Source organism: Lepidochelys kempii, chromosome 9 (genome assembly GCF_965140285.1).
Source record: "Lepidochelys kempii isolate rLepKem1 chromosome 9, rLepKem1.hap1, whole genome shotgun sequence".
NCBI classification, from domain to species: domain Eukaryota; kingdom Metazoa; phylum Chordata; order Testudines; family Cheloniidae; genus Lepidochelys; species Lepidochelys kempii.
The window spans coordinates 40,613,451-40,634,795 of NC_136388.1; the positions used below are offsets into that span (position 1 = coordinate 40,613,451).

Here is a 21,345-nt window from a genome sequence, read left to right on the forward strand (position 1 = left end):
TAATTTGCCCACCCCTGGCCTGGAGGTAGGCTGGGGGCGGGCTGCAGGAAATAGCTCTGCGGGCCGTGTGTTTGAGACCCCTGATTTAAATCAATCTGTCCTGTTTAGGACTAGATTTTTAATGGTATTTTGGTGCCTAAAGATGCAAATACATGCCTAGTGGGATTTTCAAAAGCAACTAGGCACTTAACTCCCAATGGGAGTTAGGCACTGAAGTACTTTTGAAAATCCCTTTGATCACCTAAATACATTTAAAAATCCGGCACTTAGGCATTTTTACTCATAATGCACAGGGATCGGAATGAAATCTCAGAGTCCCTAACATGCAAAGTGACTGATCACCTCTTTTGAGCAGGTATCCTTTTACATATTACATTGCATGCAGTGACTGTAGCTCACAAAAGCTTATGCTCAAATAAATTGGTTAGTCTCTAAGGTGCCACAAGTACTCCTTTTCTTTTCACTACGATCTAGAATACTTTTTGGCCTTTGGAGGGCAGATATAGTTTAAGGCAACCGATAATTAGGATTGTTACAGAAAGAAGCTTTAGAGAACCAGTGCCACTATATATCATTAGCAATTTCAGCTTTTCTGAGAGATGTAGAAATAGTTGCCTATTATTCTGGTCTGAGAAATGTAGCTGAGGAGGATTCCTAAGACAGCTGGTTAATGGCTTTTTAATTAAACTTCATAACAGCAGCCAAAAGGAAGATTCTTTTTTTAAGAAATTTTTGGTGATGCCTTATTAATATTTCCTAGTGTTTGCCTACCACTGAAAGGATATTCACATTAGGATATTCAAAAGATATTCAAAGAGTCAGGATATTTCACGTTAACTCTGTTGAGCACTTCTAATAAGAAGTAGGCTCTTCAAAAGCACAATGTAAAAAAAAAAATTAAATGGTTTAGAGAAACTATACTTAATGAACATACACACAGTAGGCCTGTAAACTTGTGCCTGAGGATCTGCCCGTTTGTTTCAAAAATTGTTTGAAATACACAGTAAAATAGTCTAAATCCAAGATTGTGAGCTCTCTGGAGCAGAGATTGTCTGTGTTATTTCTGTGTACTGTATCTTGTACAATAAGGCCTTAACTCCAGCTTGGGGCAAATGTGGAAAACAAATACACAAACCTCCATCATTTTCTTTGAAGTCCACAGAATGTTCCACTTTGGTGACTGTGCTGACAATTCTGATATCTGGTAACAGAGTCACTCCTCTTTCACTTTCAAATTGCGTAGCTGGTCTAGCAAAGTGGTCCATTCCACTTATTGTGATCTTGGGCTCATTGGCCTGAAACACCATTACATAGGCTTCTATATCTGGGATGTTAATGCAGACATCTTCACCAAAACACCTGAAAAATATATTTCTTTAATTGCATGGAATAGTTGTCAGGTGAAATTCCTCCCTTGCTAGAGGCATGCAGTAAAAAGCAAGCTAGCATGGCTACCTCACCCACTCTTTCTGTGCATGTTTCTGTCTTTACTTTCTTTTGCCCAATGCCCAACTAGTTAATTTTTGTGCTTATTTCTCCATGTTATTTAAGCTGTCTTTGCCCCCAGATAAGTCCATTTCATACTGTGATCCACCAGTACATATGCACATATTTCTGTACTCTGCCATCTGTAAAAGTTAGCAATGGTACGAACAGTTCTGGGTTGCAAAGTTCACGTGGGCCTATATACAAATGTTCACAATTACTGGAATTACCTTTGAGTAGTTTAACACTTCAGTGGCAAGTGCAATCATTAGTAAGGTCAGTAGGCAAGAAACATTTAGACACTTAATTAACATTTAACAAAAGAGTCAATGGTTAAAAAATAAAGTTAATTAGATAACAACTAATCATTGTAAGCTTAACAGAAGGGACCTATAATAACCATACAGCTAAGGGTAGCCTAGAATTCCTCCTAACCTGTAAGGGGTTAAGAAGCTCAAATAACCTGGTTGGCACCTGACCAAGAGGACCAATGGGGAAAGAAGGTACTTTCAAATCGGGGGGTGGCACGCACAGAACGCTTTGTTGTGTGTGTTCTCTTGGGAAGTAGAGAAGCATCAGGTCAGAAAACTCCTTCTCCTATAAACCATCCTAAAAGTCTCTCATATTACAAAAATTGAGAGTAAAAGCCAGGCAAGGCATGTTAGATTATCTTTTGTTTTGCTTGTGAATTTTTCCTTTACTGGAGGGAGGTTTATTCCTGTTTTTTGTACCTTTGAAACTAAGCCTAGAGGAAGTTCTGCTGTGTGTTTGAATCTTTTGTTACTCTGTAAAGTTATTTTCCATCCTGATTTTATAGAGGTGATTTTTACCTTTCTTTTAAGAACCCAACTGATTTCTCTATTGTCTTAAGACCCAGGCGTTTGGATCTGTGATCACTTTGTAACCAATTGGTTAGATTATTATTCTCAAGCCTCCCCAGGAAAGGGGGTATAAGGGCTTTGGGGAATAGTAACTCCAAGTGGTCCTTTCCCTGATCATCACTTGGTGGTGGCAGTGTACTCTCCAAGGGTAAAGAATTTGTGCCTTGGGGAAGTTTTAACCTAAGATAGTAGAAATAAGCTTAGGGGGTCTTTCATGCAGGTCCCCACATCTGTACCCTAGAGTTCAGAGTGGGGAGGGAACCCTGACAGGACCAAATTGATACAACATATGTGGCAAAATACCTTGTTTACCTCAGTCCTTTTTAGCCTTGGAGACTCAAGTTTAGGGCAAGACAAATCCCTATAGGTTGCACAGGGTCCTGCTACTCCTCTCCTCAGTCAGTCCCTTGTGCTTGTTTTCCTGCCCTTCTGGGGAAGCAAGTGCAGCCTCCCTACTGGGAAGGTTTGGTGTCTTGCTGCAAACAGCCTACTAGCAGTTTCCCTACTCCCTCAGTCTCCTCCTCCTGCTACCCAGCAGAGGGTTTAAAAAGGTCCCAAGTAGATGGAGTCAGCTGAAGCTAATTGGTTCCCTAGCAACCCCTTTTCCAGCTGAACCCTATTGCCCAGTGGCTCTCTCTCCTCAGTGGATAGGGAGGGGCCTTTTAATCCCCTGGGACTAATTACTACCCCCCTTTTGTATCTTTGTCCTGGGTTTACCACACATAGTTGTCTTGTTAAATGTGAATCAAGAACTTAACTATCCACTTAAATGGAATGCATCATGGGCTCAGTGCTGCTCTTCCTGAACACCAACAACTCCAACTGAAGTCTGTGTGTACAAGGAATGGAAGACTGTTCCTTTACCATGGAGAAATGTTATCATTGTTGTTTATGCTATTCTGTGATAGTTGTATGATAATAGTAGGACACAGTAATTTCTACTTTGTCCAAGATGCCACAATTTTGCAGTGATTGTGGCCCTATCACAATATAGGCAAAGGCTATTTCTAGCAGAGAGGCATTGTTCCTGTAGATGTACCCTCTAGTCATTATAAAAGGCCTGATTTAAAAGTTATGGCTCTAAGTATGTCAGAAGAAAGCTTAAGCAATTGGTCAAATGGGAATAATACTGACCTTCTACTGATATATAACATACACACAGACACTTCAATATAGACCAAATGCTTCACAAATGGTACACAACTAAATTACATTTACAAGAAAGACACCATAAAAGCAAAACATAAGAAACCCACAAAGTAATTCAGTATAAAAGCAAATGCAGCTCATGCCTTATGCTTGATAGTGTAAAGGTATAGTTTATCATATATTTTAAATCAAATTCTATTTTTACATTTCCAAAGAAAAAATAATGTATTTAAAAATATAACTGATCTAATCGGTTTAACTGAATGTAACTTACTGGACTTTAGATGAGACTTTAAGACGCCGTACGCCCGCGGTAGGGAACTGTCTAGAGTTGATATATGAGACCTTTTGGAGAGCTTGATTTATATTCTCAATATCATCTCCTTCTATGACAAGGACTGACTGGGAAGGGTTGAAGTGATACTGGGGAAAATGCATATAATTAGTATTTAGGGTAACAGATGGATAACACACTTCTAAGGAATTATTTAGAGAGACTGGCTAAAATCTAATAATTTAAGAAACAAATGCTGTGAGTAGTCAATATTAGTTAAGTACATATATAGCTTTTAGGAACAAGTACCCACCAGATGCTCATCTATCACACATTTTAGAAATTGTTATTGCTATAGTTAACCGTATAGTAAATGAGGAGCTAGTCGAACTACTGTGAATCTACACTATTTACTCAGCTGCTCATATTTTTGAAATGCGACTTTTCATAAATGCATCATTTTATTATTATTATTATTATTATTATTACAGGATATGCTAGGGAAAAATTATTGCTGGTAGAAAATCATTGACTTTAATAAGAGTTATACATGAAGAAAATCTGTCCTGCCTTGTTTTCACTGCCTCTGTGTATTTTTATGCCAGTCCATCTTTGAGATATTTTTCCACATGAGTGAACAAAGCAATTAAACTTTCCTTACCACAACCCCAGGAATGACAGTCACAACCAAGGGTATTCTCCTCCCTCTATCTCATGATCACTGGAGGGATCACTGTGTAAACTGGGGCTTCCTCCTGCATAAAACCTGCTGCTCATTTGAACGGATAAGTCTTATTAGAGAATCATCGGTTGTCTTTGTAGCTGTGCTAACCTTTCCAAAGCTCATAAGACTGAAAACAAAAATGTAGCAGCCCGCTGACAGAGGCCAGCCTATCTATGTGAACTGTAAATGCTGATTGGTTTTATCACCACCAAGACCGTGAGGCTTTTCCACAGTAGTGACACTGCAGGGGTGTGATTTCTAAAGCACACTAATGCATTACACATGTAGCTCCCACTCACGTGCACTAAATCTTCCTGACTGCGCTTTAATGTCATGCTGTGTGAAACAGCACGATGGTAAAGCACACTAGACAACCTGTTATGTGCAGCAGCAGGGTCTACACGGACCAATTAATGTGTAACACATCAGTGCACTGTGGAAATCACACCCCACTATGTAGACAAGCCCTAATTCTGAGGTTCATTTACAGACAAATAAGTTTGTTTTCTACCTTTTTTGTTAGTTTGGTGTATGTGTGTGAGAGAGTGAGAGTTTGTTGTTAATTTCCTTCTGAAAGATGTCTGTTAATCAGGTCAGTGAGCCATCTGTGCTGCACAGAAAACCAGATCAACCTTCTGAGTTTACATCCTCCCACTTAGGCTCCATAAAATGTAAGGAAACTAATACCAAACGCACTTTCATTCCATGCAGTCATTTCCTGAGGCTGACTGTTGATTATGGGAACATATTTTATAGTTCATGTCAAACAAACGTCTACATTTTAAAAGAAAAAGGTTTAAAAGATGAAGATTAAATAGAATGTGCACATGAGAGAGGCAGGGCAAGCTTCGAGCTGAGTAGGACAGGGAGACGTAGGTTCAAGCCTTGTGAATACACATCATGAAAAATTTAAGAGATTTTCTGCAGAAGAATGTACTAACACTACACATGATCATGCATATCACTCTTTTTACCTGTAGACTAGCAACAGCAAAGAATGACATTAGCAAGGGGTGACTCAAGCTAGCTAGTTAACTTAATGGCTCAGGTGCAAGAGTTCTGGAATGCTGCCAAAGGGAGTGGAAGAAAATCCTAGCCCTAGTCTACACTACAGAGTTAGGTCAACATAAGGCAGCGTTGACTATGGAGTTGCTTACACTACAATGTTCCTCCCGCCACTTTAACTCCCGCCTGCTATGCCAATCTAATAAATATGCGTTAACCTAAGTGGCCACCATGAGGTGTCCCACAATGCCCTACCATGATTGCTCTAGTCACCATTTGAACTCCGCTGCCCTGTGGCCAGATACACGGGTGCATGCCCCTCCCCTTTTAAGGCCCGGGGAATTTTTGAAATTGCTCTATTTACTTGGTGTGGAAAGCGAATATAACTGCCCAGCTGACCATGCTGGCTCCATGCAGCACTGCAGGTGCTGGATCTCCTGGGTGCAGGCATAGCTCTGATCCAGCCATAGGAACATTGACATCTATGGCCAGATCGCTCGGGGCATGGAGGAGAAGGGCTACAATAGGGATACGCAGCAGTGCCATGTAAAAATCAAGGACTTGCACCGGGCATACCAGAAGGCAAAAGAGGCAAATAGTTGCTTGGTGTGGAGCCGCAGACATGCCAATTCTACAGGTAGCTGCATGCCATCCTTGGTGCCTACCCCACCTCCACGACGAAGTGCCAGTAGATACTTTGGGAGGACCTGGGAGTCACAGGCCACCAGAGTGAACCCTGAAGATGAGGTGCTGGACAAGGAGGAGGAGGAGGATGGAGGACAGGCAATACGGGCATCTGGTGGAGTGGCAAGCCAAGATCTCATTTTGACTCCTGAGCAGTTAAGCCACTCCCAGCAGTCCAGCACTGGAGAGCCTGATGCAAGGGAAGGAACCTCGGGTAAGTACTCAGTTTGCTTCAATATTGCAGGGCCACATCTGTGAAATAACCAGTAGAGGTAGAGTCACTATTTGCTTCTCATTCCCCTGTACAGCTGGGCAGAGGTGGCCCTGCCGAACAGTTTGTCTATGTGCACTGGATGTCCCATGAATCCTCCATAGAGGTCTTTAGGAAACTTTCCTGGAGGTAGTCTGCAATCCTTTGCCAAAGATTTCTTGGGAGGGCTGCCTTCTGTCTTCCCCTGGAGTAGGACAGCTTGCAGCTTTCTGTACAGGCCTGTGTTCTTAAAGATGCATGCTTCATGCACTTTCCCTGACCAGTTCATATTATGTCAGTGAAACAAACCCGGTGATCCACCAGCGCTTGCAATACTGTAGAAAAGTAGCCCTTTCTGTTGATGTATTCCGTCGCAAGGTGGTCTGGTGTCAAAATAGGGATGTGCGTGCCATTGATTGCCCCACTGCAGTTCAGCAACTCCATTTCTGCAAAACCATCCACTATTTCCTGTACATTGCCCTGAGTCACAGTCCTTTGTAGCAGGACATGATTAATGGCCCTACATACTTGCATCCACAAATGGTGGATTTCCCAACACCAAACTGATTCCCCACTGACCTGTAGCAGTCTGACATTGCAAACTTCCACAAAACAATCGCCACTCACTTCTCCACTGTGAGTTCAGCTCCCATTTTGGTGTCGCTGCACCAGAGGGTTGGGGCGAGCGCCGCACACAGTTCCAGGAAGGTGGCCTTGCACATCCAAAAGTTCTGCAGCCACTGCTTTTCATCCCATACCTGCATAACGATGCAATCCCACCACTTGTTTCTCGGGCCCAGAACAGACGGTCCACCATGTGCAGCTGCTCTGTGAATGGCAACAGCAATCTTGAATTGTTTATTTTCCTGGCGCATAGCAAGGCAGAAACCAAGGCACCATCATCAAACTCACAGTTCAGTAAATACTGCTGGATCAGGCATGTTGTGTTTGTGCTGCTCAGCACAATACTGAAGAGCAGTGAGGATCCATGTTTTCTAACAGAGATGGTGGGCACTCAGGTTACCACAGCTGTTGAAAAGTGGCACAAAACATACTAGAATGTCGATGGAATGGAGTAAACCGATTCAGGAGATGCTGAACCTGCCCCCATGAGGCATTACAAACCCTTCCCAAAACACCCTGTGGTAGATTGTGGTGAGTTGCACAGTGGGATAGCTACCCAAGGTGCATTGCTCTCTGAGTCAATGCAAGAGCTGCTACTGTGGATGCACTCCACCAACACAAGACGGTAGTGTGGACATGCAACAGTGGTTTAATTACATTGATATAACTTAAGTCGACTTAACTTTGTAGTGTAGACAAGCCCTAGGCTGTTTACATCTTGCTCTTGGAGGGTGTGGAGAGGGGAGAGATAAGTTAAAAATAGCATAGACAGTGTCTGCAAGATTTGTTGTGTATATCTGAAAATTAGACCATGGAAGAAGCATAAGATAAAAATTGCAACATAAGAAATCTTGTGACAGTATTAAACTGTTCTTTTCTAGATAAATATAAAGAGATCAAAGGGACCAACTGACAATCCTACTAACTTTTAACATTCGCTAGTCATTTTCCTTCTGGCGGTGGTACCATTCAAATATCCATATTGTACATATCCATGGCAGTCACATACAATATCTGATGTCACCAGGTGTGTTTATTTTGGGACAATGGACACGATCTTCCTCTATTAATTTTCAACCCAAGGTCAGGCACCAACTGTGCCTCTTCTATCTGTTCCTCTCCCTCTTGGCACAACCAGAAAACTCTGCCTGGTGTATCTCCGACTGCTTTTTTCCATTTTTGCCTCCTGCTGTCAACTCGGACTGTCAGACTGGTTGGGGAGGTAAACATGAAAGAAGCACCTTTAAAGAAACACCATGCCACTGTTGTAATTCTGAAATTGAAAATGTTTTGAAGTTCAGTGTGGGAAGGAAAAAAAATTCCCTGGACTTCATTTTTCTTCCACCCACTGCTGGTTCATAGAGAGAACCATTCATCCGTGCGGGAGCAGCAGTGGGAGGCAAAACTGAAGAGAGGTTTTTCCACCCACACCTGAAACCACAGGCTACTATAATAATGTCAATTTCAAAATGACAACAGGGGTGCAACGACTAGGTATGTTTTTAATAAGCATGAGCCAAGTATAAGCTGACTTATGACATACAAATTCCAACATACATGTATTGGTATATATTTGTGAGGAAACAGGATTTTCTAGTAAACAGCCTTATGTTACATTCATAATCTTAATTTGTAAAGGACATTGCTAAGAAGCATGCCATCAAAATTTACTGAATTGCTGGGGTGGAAGTCCTATGAAATCATTTACGTTCTCACTATAATAAATAAAACATGAAAATAGAGTACTTTTGGGGCTCTTTGTTCAGTATATAAAGGTAGTACCACAAAAAAAGAAGGTTTCATGCAATAGGTTTTACCCAGGAAAGAATGAGGTGGTGAAATAGAGCCACTCAATACTGACACGAGGGTTAAAGTAGAACAAGGTGAATAACTGGGGTTTTTGTAGGTCTCCGGAAGTTCCACAAAAAACATTCGTTTGTCCGAAACTGAAACCGATTTTTTTCAGTATTTTCAGCTAATCAGAAAAGTTGACAAATTTCATTTTGGGTTAAATGAAACAAAATATTTCATTTCTGGGTATTTTTAATAAAAGCAAAGGAAAATGAAGGGCTAGATTTTAAAAAACTACTGGAGGAAGTGGAGGTAGTGGTGGAAGTAGGGGTGTTCCACTTTATATAAAATGCTTGAATAGTTTTTGGTCCAAAGAAAGTGAGAATGAGGACACTCATCTGGAATGTGGGAGACCCAAACTCAAGTCCCTGATTCTATACCTACGTAATTATGTATGCAACAGGAAAGACAGAGAGTGCCACCCCAGAATAGCCAGTAGCCTAGTGGTTAGGGGCACTCACCTAGGAAATGGGAGGCCAGCTTTCAAGGTTACTGAGTATAAGGGGCTACGACTACCTCCTCCTCTGGTACTTTTGTGATTGGCATCTAAATTCCCTTGTCAATATAGGGTCCCCTTCCAAAAAAATGTGTTTTGTTGGAAACTAATCAGCAAATTTATATCAAATTTGTTAATAGCTTCAGCCAACCTGACTCTTCATTTTTCAGCGAATAAATTATTTGTCCAAAAACTTTAATCAAACTCAAGTTTAAAGACAGTGAAACAATCTTATCTTTACCACATAAAGCTAACTCCTGCAGCTGTTACTCATGTTGAGTATTACCTATTTTCACAAGTAAAGGTTGAAGAATCTGGTCCTAAGCTTGCACATGCAACTTAAATTTTGCCCCCTTGTCTGCAGATACCATAAATCAAGAGTACAACATAACCTCTTGTCTAGATTCACATGTGTATCTTCTTGCAGCTCTGTGTATTACTTAGTATATGCCACATTTGGCATATGTCAAAACCCACTCAAATAATTTCCCTGAAAAATACACATAAACAGTACCTTCACAACATTCTCTAGATTAAAATATAACACAAGAGTAACAATGACAATTTGTTGCCAGGTGGAGGCCACATAAATTTGCAGTTAAATTACCTCCCTAGTTAATTGTTTAATTCTCTGTTCTGTTCCAAAGGAAGGTTGTACTGTGATTATCTATACTGCTAAAATAACTCAATATTAGTGAACTGGCTGACTCCCCAAAATATGCCAAAGCAAGATTGTGCTGCTGATTAAAAAGAAAATGTATAATACTTGGGAACTGACAAATTTGTTAAAATATGCAGTTTAGAGAGGAGTATTTGTTACCTAACAAGTCTCTTAGTAACTAGAGCTGTTCTGGAATATTCTGACAAATTTGTGTCAGCATAAAAGGGTGAAAATTACATTCAAGAGGCTACGTATGCATATCCAAGAAAGTAGAGAAAACTATGAGTGAAGTCTTGGCCCCACTGAAGTCCTAGCAATTTTGCCATTGACTTCTATGGGGCCAGGAGTTTGCCCTATATTGTATTACTTTATAACGTGATTATGTCATTAAAGACCATAAGATAATGGATATATACAAACACAGTTAAAGTTGCACATGCAAATTTAATCTTTGCATTTCCTGACTTTTGCATACTTAATGGTCCCATCTTAATGTCCTATTAATGTAGTTTGCCTTGTGAAATATATGTTAAAACTAACACACAACCCAGTTTGCAGAGCTGCCACCAGATGAAATGATATTTCACTTATGTTTCCTGTTGCTTTAAAGCTATTTCAGACCAAAATTCAATAAAATACAGCAGTCTGTAGAAGCATGCCTATTTTTGTAAAGGTTTCAGAGTAGCAGCCATGTTAGTCTGTATTCACAAAAAGAAAAGGAGTACTTGTGGCACCTTAGAGACCAACAAATTTATTTGAGCATAAGCTTTTGTGAGCTACAGCGAAGTGAGCTGTGGCTCACAAAAGCTTATGCTCAAATAAATTTGTTAGTCTCTAAGGTGCCACAAGTACTCCTTTTCTTTTTGTAAAGAGTACCAAAACAGGGCTTTGACAACATGACCTGGAAATCCTTAGGGACTGTGAAATAGCTGCGGCACCTTACTTTCTAAGTGTGTATTGTTGAAATAATGGAAATATTTTTCTTTGCATTATCACAGCTCCTCTCCTTTATGCTTTTTCTTTGCATGACTTTATGGGAAATTATATTGCTTCTAGGAGTACATTTGTACTGTGTGTACTTTACCTCTGGCTCTCCACTTCATAAATCAGGTCTAAATTTTATCAAAGATGATGTCAGTTCATCCCTCACCTTTATTCCTTGGCCAAGACTCTCAAGAGAATTAATATCCAGACCTTCCTTGCAGGCCTGCAAACAGGAAATCACTTTCTGACTTTCAATTTTGCCTGGACGGATAGTGAGACTGGCAAGGCTGCCATGGAAATACTGAGCAAATCTGGGCTTAGCGACTTCCCCTCCTAGGAAGAAACAGAATGCAAAATTATTCTGTTGATAATACCCAAATACAGATATTCTAATAACTCATCTTACAATATTGTAACATACAAATATAGGTTTGATATCCAATTTAGTCAAACACTGTTAAACTCCTGCAATCCCAGTTACCACAATCAAGTGAACAGAATCCCAACTAGAATACGCTTTAGGCATTGTTGTGATGGCATCCAGGAACACCACTATATTTAAGGTTTTGTCAGCATTTCCATTATCGTAAACTGCTATTTTCAAGGGTTTCAAACATGTACTTGTTGTTGAAACATAGCACACAAAATCCCTGCCCAGGAATGTATTGTTATTTCAGAATATGTGAATAAAAAGGTATTTGACTATTTTTTAATTTAAACAGGATGCGAACAATCTAAATTAAATATAACATTTTTATGAGATTTTGTACACCATTTTATGCTTGCACAGACTAAACACAGGTTTCAATGTATTTGTTTGTACATATATTTATTTGTCCTTTTTCTAAACACTTGTCCATCACAACAATCTCTGGCAGCATGTGCATTTCTTTAAAAAAACAATGCAACTTTATACAATGTTAAGTAAAAGTAGACTCCATCCAGAAATTTAGCTTAGCTATAGATTAACATAAGCATTGCCTGACCTCATCCCCTCAAGCAAATCCTAAAGAAAAGATAGGGCTATCACTGTATCCTGGAAGTCAACAAGACTTGGCCTCTTGGGAACTAACATGAGAAGTGAATTCTAGAGTTGAGGTCCTTCCTCTGTGTACAGCCCGCCTCTAGCCTCCAAACATTCTAACTATCACTGGATTTCATTGAGTTGGCTAACCAACTGCCATGAACGTGAGGAAATGAACAGAGCAAAAAGAGGCAGCTTCTCCAAATTCAAATCCTACAGGGTTTCAAACATCATGAATTGCCACCAGAAGTGAATAGGAAGTCATAGATGCATTGGCATACTACAGCCAACTCATTAGGCAAACGGGCTACTTTATTCAAATGCAGCATCTGAATGGTATTCAAGTATAGCATCATTTTTAGTGGTCAATAATAAATGTTAACATCCACCACTTGCAAGCAATTGGAGTTACTGAGCTACTGCCCACGAGCACTTTGTATAAATCTCCTTATTCTCTTCTGGGTACACTTCTAGACATTGATGAGTAAACCCCTGAGAACTCCCTTCCCCACTCTCTCTCAACACTGTACTCACTACAGAAAAAACAGTTATTTCATATATATATATAATAATGTGACAATACACACTGGAGTAATGGGGTTGGGGGAAGGTTTTGTAGACATAGGTTTGGGATTGCTTCATTCCCCAGTCACGGAAGCAGACATGTCACCATGTACTCTTAGATGTGTTCCTCAGCCAAAGAGCATCCCCTTTTGTCTTCTCTGATGGCATCACATTTGGCATCACTATTTATCTCAAAGAAAACTCCCCACAGTGAGAAAAAAAATCAGTCTTTTTCTCCAAGCTGTCCATCATGTAGAAAAGTTTCTCTGGGTGGATTTTTGCAGAGTACAAGAAAACCTTCATTTTTTCAACATCTCTAATTCAGGATTAGTTTCTACTGTACATTAGGCCTTTCAGTATTTACCGAGTTCATAACACCATTTGGAAAATGGTTAGTGTACCAAAGCCACATTCAATTTCTCCCTCCCCCCCAAAAACCTAGTAATAGCAACAAAGTAATAGTAGGTGTTCTTTAAAATTAGCAGTTAAGTATTTATGCACAGTAGATATTTTTAAAATATAAATTATATTACATAAGAACACATTGAACTGAATTAACATTCATTTTCCTTTTGTCAGGAATATCCTCAAACAGAATATAAAATCAAACAAAATACCCTTCACACCCTTCCCCCAAAACCAGACAAGAGCTCAAAAAAAAAAAAAAAAAAAAAAAAGGAGGGCCTCTAATTGTGCTTTGAAGTTGTGCATGTTCAGGCTTCAGCAGACTCCCTAAGAGACCAAGCTCCACAGATGAGGGCCTCTGGCTAAACCCCTGACACTGATCCTGGAGTTTTAAACTTCAGAAACCAATAGCAAGAGCTTGCCAACTGATCTGAATTGTTGTAACGTGATGCAGGATGAGAAGTACACAATTCAAGGATTTAAAGATTACAGCCTACTCCTTAAATTGTATCAGGAAACGAACATGAAGTTAGGGCAATGGTTTCAGTGTAGGTGATCTCCACTCACAGGGCCTCAGTCGGTAGGCATTCATTCTACACTATATGGTGTTTCTGGGGAGATTTCAAGGAAAGCCATGACAACTAATTAGGGTGAACCACCGTAGTCTTGTCTGAAGGTGACAACACTAAAGATGATCATTGTGTGGTCAGTGTTATAGAGGGATGATTCAAGCATCTTGGCCAGGCTGTAGAGAATAGAGTGATGCACAGATATTTTTTGCTTCTTATTAATCTGGGTTCAGGCCTTTCACTTTGTAGTTGGTCACTTAACTGGTTTGCCAGTTTCCCGGGGATTCATCCTACAGCTTCATCGTCCTGGCCCACACTGAAATGTAGACATTGAAGGGAAACAATAATGAACCTGCAGGACCAAGTGGGGGGATACAGAAGAGGATGAAGAAGGCATGATAGAATCATATTTCCCATAATCTTTTCCTGTTAGATTAGCTGGAATGTCTCACTGGGGTCCTTCCTTGATATTCCCTTACTCCCTAAGTATATATAAGGAAATACAGTAGTAACATCTACAATACAACTGAAGCTACATATTGTGGTTGATTACAACATATCATTTGAAGAAGTCTTTATTGTATCATTTAAAATGACATAATTGACCTTGGACCATACTGAATACACATAAAGAGAATATTATTGTGCCAAAAACCCACTTGTAAAATCCATTTAAACTGGTTTACAAGAAAGCAGAATGACCATCTGGAGCTGTTACAATCTCTGAAGTATAAAATTCTTGTTTTAAAAATTATCTGTCATGCTGGGAATCAATGAACTTCCACAAACCTTATATGATTTGCCCATCACTATTAAAATACTTATTGTACTGCAACTCTACAGTCAATAAGTGCACGAATCTGACAGCCAGCCAGTGATTAGCTTCTGAAGGGGCAGTAGGGGTGAGAGGAGCATTTCCCCCTTTAACCTCTCCTTTTCCTCTATGCAGGAGCTGCTCGCAATGGCAGTGATTGCATTCACTTGATTGCATGGGGCTATGATTATTAATGGAGCTAACCACCCCAAAAGGGAGACAGGGAAGGCCCAGCAAAAGAGGGGGTCATGTTCCCCCCACTATGAACTGGCCAGCTGTGAAAGGAAGCTTGTGTTTTCCCTGTTGGACGTAGCAATGTTCTACCCTGAATGCTGGGGAGTTTCAGGATGGGTTGAGAGTCTGCACAACTCCCTCTCCCCCGCCACCTCCCACTCGATTTATAAAGGCGTAAAACCAGGAAGCTGATTTTCATATAAGAAGCCATGACCATTTCCTAGAAATGGTCTACTAGAATGCTTGGTGGATGCAGAAATAACCAGAGACACCAAAAATATCTGAAACAACATGCTCAGATACTACTCTGGTGCTTACACACAATGATGTCGGTGTCTATACAAGTATATAGTATTGTATAGTTGGTGTCTATGCAAGTATATAGCTATTTCAGATAGATCATTTCTAAACTTTACAGAGGTATGCTGTTTTCTTCATAGGGTGGGGTAACTTCCACTAGAATAAACAGGAATGATTGTACACGCATGCTTAGAAAGAAGAATGCATCTCATAGTTTGCTGAAATAGGCCAATGAATAAGCCTTCCATATAGCACTATTTAGCAGAGATAAAGAGAAAATGATGTACCTGTCATTCTTGTCCTTTTATGGTAAATACCAGTAATTTTAACTGACCACCATCATGGGTCTGATAGCACATGGACATTTTGCAATGTTTATAGCTCAGTGTTTCAACTCGGATATCTTCTCAGACCAATGAGCCTATATCAATTTATTGTGCACTTCAACAGCCAGTAACTGCCACCACCATGCAAAATGAACAAAATATACAGTAAAACAAGAACCGAAAACCAAAGCTTTCCCCAATTTTGAAGGCAAAATTGACAGGATAGATGAGTGCTGATCTGTTATAACTCAGTAATTTTCTGTTTTCCAAAGGTACAAAATAAGAGATCCCCACTCTGTGAAGAATAAAAAAAGTGTCCTGAGTTTTTATAAAATATTGCTAACTGATAACACATAAAAAACTTGTTGCAAGTGGAATTTCCAATAGCAGTATAGAATCAGTATGTGATTATGGACAGTAATGTTTATAAGAACAAGCGTTTTTATTTGGGAGCAGGATATTCTTCTTCTAAAGACACCTCTAACTCCTCTGGGGCTCATTCTGATCTAGTTTTATCCTTGTGTAACTCCATTTAACTTTGGTGCTTTTGCTCGATTATACCGGTACAACTTAGATCAGAATCAGACCTATTTACTTCAACAGAGTTGTATCCAGTTACCTGATGACTGAATTTGACCCAAAATACCTAAAATAAACACATGCTAAGAAACATCCCCTCAAAATAAAATTTAAGGGGTAGAAGGGTGAGTTGCTTCCAAGAAAGTTCTCTGTCTGTGACACTTTTAACCAAAATTTGAATTTCTGTTACAGTGCTGAGTCCAAGCAATAATCTTTTGCATTTGTATGTAGGGTACTCAGATGCATTTAGCTGGAAATCTCCTGAATGATAATATATATATATATATATGGGGCTAGCAGTAACCAGGAAGAAAGGCAAAAGCTTTGGTGATAGAGGTCTGGTGATGAACCAGCTCACCTTCAATATAAGGAATTTTTAAACTCATATGCCATTGTGTGGCAGAAACTAAAACATTCTTCTTCTCTGGCATAGCACGTGCAAATTCCTGTCCTTCAGAGCTGTCCTTCAAAGCAAGCCATCTAATTGATCTAGAAATCATTGATTCTCAAACTTTTTTTTTTTTGCGGGCCACTTGAACATTGCTGCGGGTCTTGGCGGACCACTTAATGATATTTACAATAGTTAGCTAACGGTACAAACAACATTTGGAAAGTGCTTTGGATAAAAGTGCTATATTTTAAAAAAAAACCCTTAATAATTAACTTTTTTGTTCTACAAATAAAAGCACAACTCATATTTTAATATCAGTAGTCTTACCTTTCTAATGCGATGGATGTGCCCTCTCTCCCCCACTCGGCAGCCCTAGAGCTGATACTTGGAAGGAGGGGGGGTCTCTCCCTCTCTCCCCTGCCCTGGCAGCTCCTTAGCTGGGGAAAGTTGCCTCTTTCTCTGGCCACCTCAGCCCTGCATGGCCCAAATTCCCCGCAACCCCTCTTTTCACCCCACTTCCCCCTCCCACCTACCCCTCTATTCCCTCCAAGGCCACCACCTCACCTTACATTTGTGTCTTCTCCAGGGTCCAGGCACCTAATTAGTGGAACCATGCCAGTGCAGCTCTACTGATTAGGTGGGTGGCCCTTCATTCTCTTGTGTGCGGTCACCCAGGCATGCACCTTAGCGGGAACTATCAGCGGGAACTATTTATCACTATGAATGGAGCTCGCAGACCACTGGTGGTCCATGGACCACAGTTTGAGAACCTCTGATCTAGATTATCTCAACCAATTTCAGTGTCAGCTGTTCCTCATAGTCAGCCACTTCACAGTTAAACTCAATCAGATATTGATATGCTTTTCTAAGAGTCTGTAGTAGTATCAAGGACTGTGAGAATAAGGACACTATCTTCTCTGATAGAGTTTCATTTAGTGTCCCAGCTGGAAACTCTACAGAGGGAGATGATGAATCAGATTCATGCCTCAATGCACTAATTCACTTAGGGAAATAGTTACGGTTGGGTGCTGTATGCTGGGCTGCATGACAGCGAATGATGAGGGGAACTCTTGCAATTAGCTTCCATGCTGTCAGCCATGGAGTGCTGTTGATATATATACGCAATCCATGGAGAAGTGGAATAACCTGAGAGTGCCTCTGCTTATTCCCCAGAGAATGGTGACAGGCAACTCTCCAAGTGCTTTTAGTTTCAGAATGTCACTCCTCTTCTTTAATGTGTATGTTCAGTTCAGTGAGGCAGCAGGGGTCACAGTATCTTTAATATGCTGATAATACAAGTGTGCATTGCTTTTTTATCAGACCCAGATGGAGGCAATTACTTGCTTTCCCAATGTCTGGCAGAAACAAATGGATGAAGGCTATCTGGCATAAACTCAACTCATATAAAATGGAGGAGACAACAATTGGCTATCAGAGGCATCTGAAGAAACTGCCAAAGTCTATTATTGCTCCCTGTATTGAGCATGTCAGAGTGGGTTGCAATCTCAAGTATGCCAGACACCTCCCAACTCCTGGATTCCCAGATAGCCAGAAGCACTTTTTTCTATATTGGGACATGCAAAAAAATCTTACTTTCTTTGCTCTGGTCCAGATCTTGCCACAATCATCCATGCCTTTACTGCCTTAAGCTAGACCAGTGCACCGCAAGAATCCATGCCATCAAAACAGTTGGTGCATTACTGGTGTGTGTCTCGAATGAGGCCAAAACCACTGACACAAATGATGTCTCATGTTTCAAGAGCACAACACAATGTGGTGGAGGACCTTCATATAACAAGCATTTTGGTAATGTGGATCCACCAGTAGGTTCTACTGAAAATAGAATCAGAGGGTCTGGAGAGAACTGAAGGTCCTTGAAGTCTCAAGTGCAGACATCAAGACATATAAGCCATTAAAATGAGGCTCATCATCAATACGGGTAGGTCTCTACACATATTTCAAGGAAGGTTCAATTGCTTTACCTTTTGAATTAGAATCAAGTGACACACTGTGAAGGTAAGAGCACTGATGTGTCCAGGCAGTTGCTTCAAGACTGTCAAAGTGCCACTTTTTTCTAAAATGCCAAATTTGCACTAAAGTGCCAGCTTCCAATGCCTAGCCTCAGCCCTCAACCAAAATATTTGATTCATCTAATCTCAAGGACCTTTTCTTTGGGGCTGCCAGATGTGCTGAAAGCATCAGGGAAGGCCAGACACAATGATAGGTTATTGCCTGAGTTGATGGCTCAAGACAACATCCAGCTGAGTTGTGATTCTTTTGAGGTATTATAATGACTGGTCGTGCTGTCAGTGTCAGGCATCTTCCAGGTTCATGGCGGGCAGGGGCAGGGGAAACAGAGGGAGGAGAGCTACAACCAGACAGCAAATGTAAATAGAAAAGGAACTTGAATTGAAACTTATTTATGGGTCAACAGACAAGACAAAACAACTTGCCTCATAAAAAGAAAATGGTGAGTCAAAGAATTAATGTGCCAGCGGAGCCCAGGCAAACTTGGTAATACTTTTAAGGGGGCTTTTAAACAAAAAGGAAGTCAAGAAAAAACAAATAAGACAACTTCAGCAGCTAGCTGATGGTCTGGGATGCTGAAACACCTGACGGGGAAAACTGAACAGCAGTATTAGCTGAGAGGAGTATCCAATTTTGTCCATGAAGAGAAAAGAAATAAGGAGCAGCTATTTGTGGCCCTGACAGGGATGATTCTAGCAAATATGAGGCCTGCTGCAAAGCTTTCTGATTGTGGATTGGAGTTTGATGTTTAATTCCATAGTGAGAGAACTAGCTGTTGACTATTGTGTCAACAATGGTGTATTTGTGAAGGGATTTAGAGAACTAATAGATAGAGGCTTCTACTAAACAAGAAGAGGAGGAACCTACAGTGTATCCCAAGAAGGGTCCCAATAAGGGAATATGATTCCCCAGCAGTTTAATTTACCATCCCAGATCTCTCAGTCAGCACAAAATAGAGTGTGTGCCATAGCACTCAACGCAAGAGCTAATTTCATGAACATTATGCTACCATTTCAACCTGTCTTTGGTGTGGTGTCGGGGCCTTCATGGCTTGAAGTCTGAAAGCAATATCCGAACTAGCCCTAGGTCCACAGAACACTTAAGGGCTACCTGCCATCAGCTATACAAATTCCAGCCTGTCTATATGCCATACATGAGATCCACAGAACGAAGGTTTGTTGCAACCCTTGCCCTTTCAGGAAGACAATGTTCTTCCAAATAAGATACTGGGCAACTTGCTATGGAGTTGTAACCTCATGCTGTAACTTAACTTTCTTAATTACTGGGGAGGCTGGGGGGACGAACAAAAAACCCCCTCACAATTTCTAATTTTTGTATTCTGTTTCTCAAAGTAAATCACAATTCATGCTAAATTAATTAATGCTGTACACAGAACCATTGTACTATAAGCCTACTGCTGGAATAACATCCCAGAGCCTGATGCACATCCCCAGGAGAGAAAATACAATTAAATAAGAGGCAAGTATCCACACCGAATTAACCATTGAACATAAATTCAGCTCTGACAGAAAATACCCACGCTCTATTCTATTTTTGCTGTGTATATAATGCTAACAAAGATTTGTGAAGAGAGGCTGCATTTTTCTGCATCTTGTCTAGTCCTAATGTGATGAAAGTTGAGCAACACAAAAGGAGAGTGTAGAGACTCCCCTACTATTGTAGCAAATGCACCTGTGTACATATGTGCAGGGTCATACTCTCTGCTGCATCTGAAATCTGTTTGACACAAAAGGAAAAAAAGAAGGGTTTATGACTCTTTGATTCTTTTCCAGCTTCACCTCAGCCCCAGTTGGAGCAACCTAATATCTGTTCTAACATACATCAGCTGGCAATGACCCTCAAGTCATTGTCCATCAAGATGGAAATAGAAGGAATGCACCATTCTCCAACACATGCTGTATGCCAGGGCTACAGGGAGGGGGCTAGAAGCTGGCTCTACACCCATTGGGATCTCCCTAAACACTTAGGAAATCCTGAGAGATGCAGGCAGTTTCTTCTCCCTTCTCTCAGTATTCTTAGTCCGCCTTCTATTGCACTGCTCCTAACATACTTTCACTGACTTGTGTAATTAGAAATCAGTTCTCATACTGCATATACATTTTGGTGATTGTTTTGCCAATTGGATTTCTTGGAAGGTGAGATTATTCCACAAAAGGATTCTATAACAACAATTCGGGTATTCATCTGAACTATGGGAAAAGGAAGAAATAAGAGAACACAAAACAAAAGAACCAAAATTACTTCAGTCCTGGCTTTTTATTGTATTTATGCTTACATAGTTTGCTTGGTGACAGGCTTGTCCTAAAGAATTTGCCCTTCTTAAAATGTACAATGCAGTCAACCCAAGTTAATTACCTCATCTCTCACCATGGATTCCAAGACACCACAACAAGAATAGGTTGTAATATTGAAAATAATGACTTTCAGCTATGACAAACTACAATATAACCTTGTGGCAGTAATTAACTTGTGTCACCACTTTACTGACAAGAGGTGGGGAATGATACATAAAGAAACAATCAATTCCTGAGAAGAGTATGAAAATTGGGACCTTATCTTTTCAAAGAAACCTGGCTGAAGTTCAGTCTGTGGTACAATGGCTGATTAGATTACCAAGTTTTATAACTTGCTCACTTTTCTCACTGGCTTTGCCACAGAATGATTGCTAGCAAAGAGGGGATCAAAGTGAGAACCTATAAACCTTTGTTTAATGGAAGTAATTTCTCACCCTGTAAAAGGGTTCATTTGCAGCATCCTCAGATAAATTGAATCACAATATAATGGGCTCATTCAGAAGAAACTTCTTACCAGGGCAGAATGCTAGAAAATGTAACTACAGGACAATCTAACCTCATTTGTTTGGACTGCTTAGGAGCAAGAAACAGCAATTGTAGAATCTGAAAGGGGGAAGAAGAATTATCTTGTTGTTAAAGACCAGGACTGGGAGTCAGGCAATCTGGTTCTATTCTCTGTTGTGACGAAGATTTGCTTTGTGACCTTGGGCAAAACACCTTTTTTCTCT

General features: G+C 40.4%; 1 protein-coding gene across 3 annotated transcripts in view; it reads right to left on the reverse strand.

Moving 5' to 3' along the window:
* The window catches only part of CLSTN2 (calsyntenin 2), a 741,931-nt gene that overhangs the window by 16,645 nt on the left and 703,941 nt on the right, over positions 1–21,345 (reverse strand). For all 3 annotated transcript variants that reach the window (XM_073359983.2, XM_073359979.2, XM_073359984.2), the window contains 3 exons: positions 11,235–11,401; positions 3,790–3,938; positions 1,136–1,359 (listed from right to left, as the gene is read on the reverse strand). In XM_073359983.2, the coding sequence (XP_073216084.1) occupies positions 1,136–1,359; positions 3,790–3,938; positions 11,235–11,401 (540 nt within the window). The remainder of the gene's footprint in view (positions 1–1,135; positions 1,360–3,789; positions 3,939–11,234; positions 11,402–21,345) is intronic.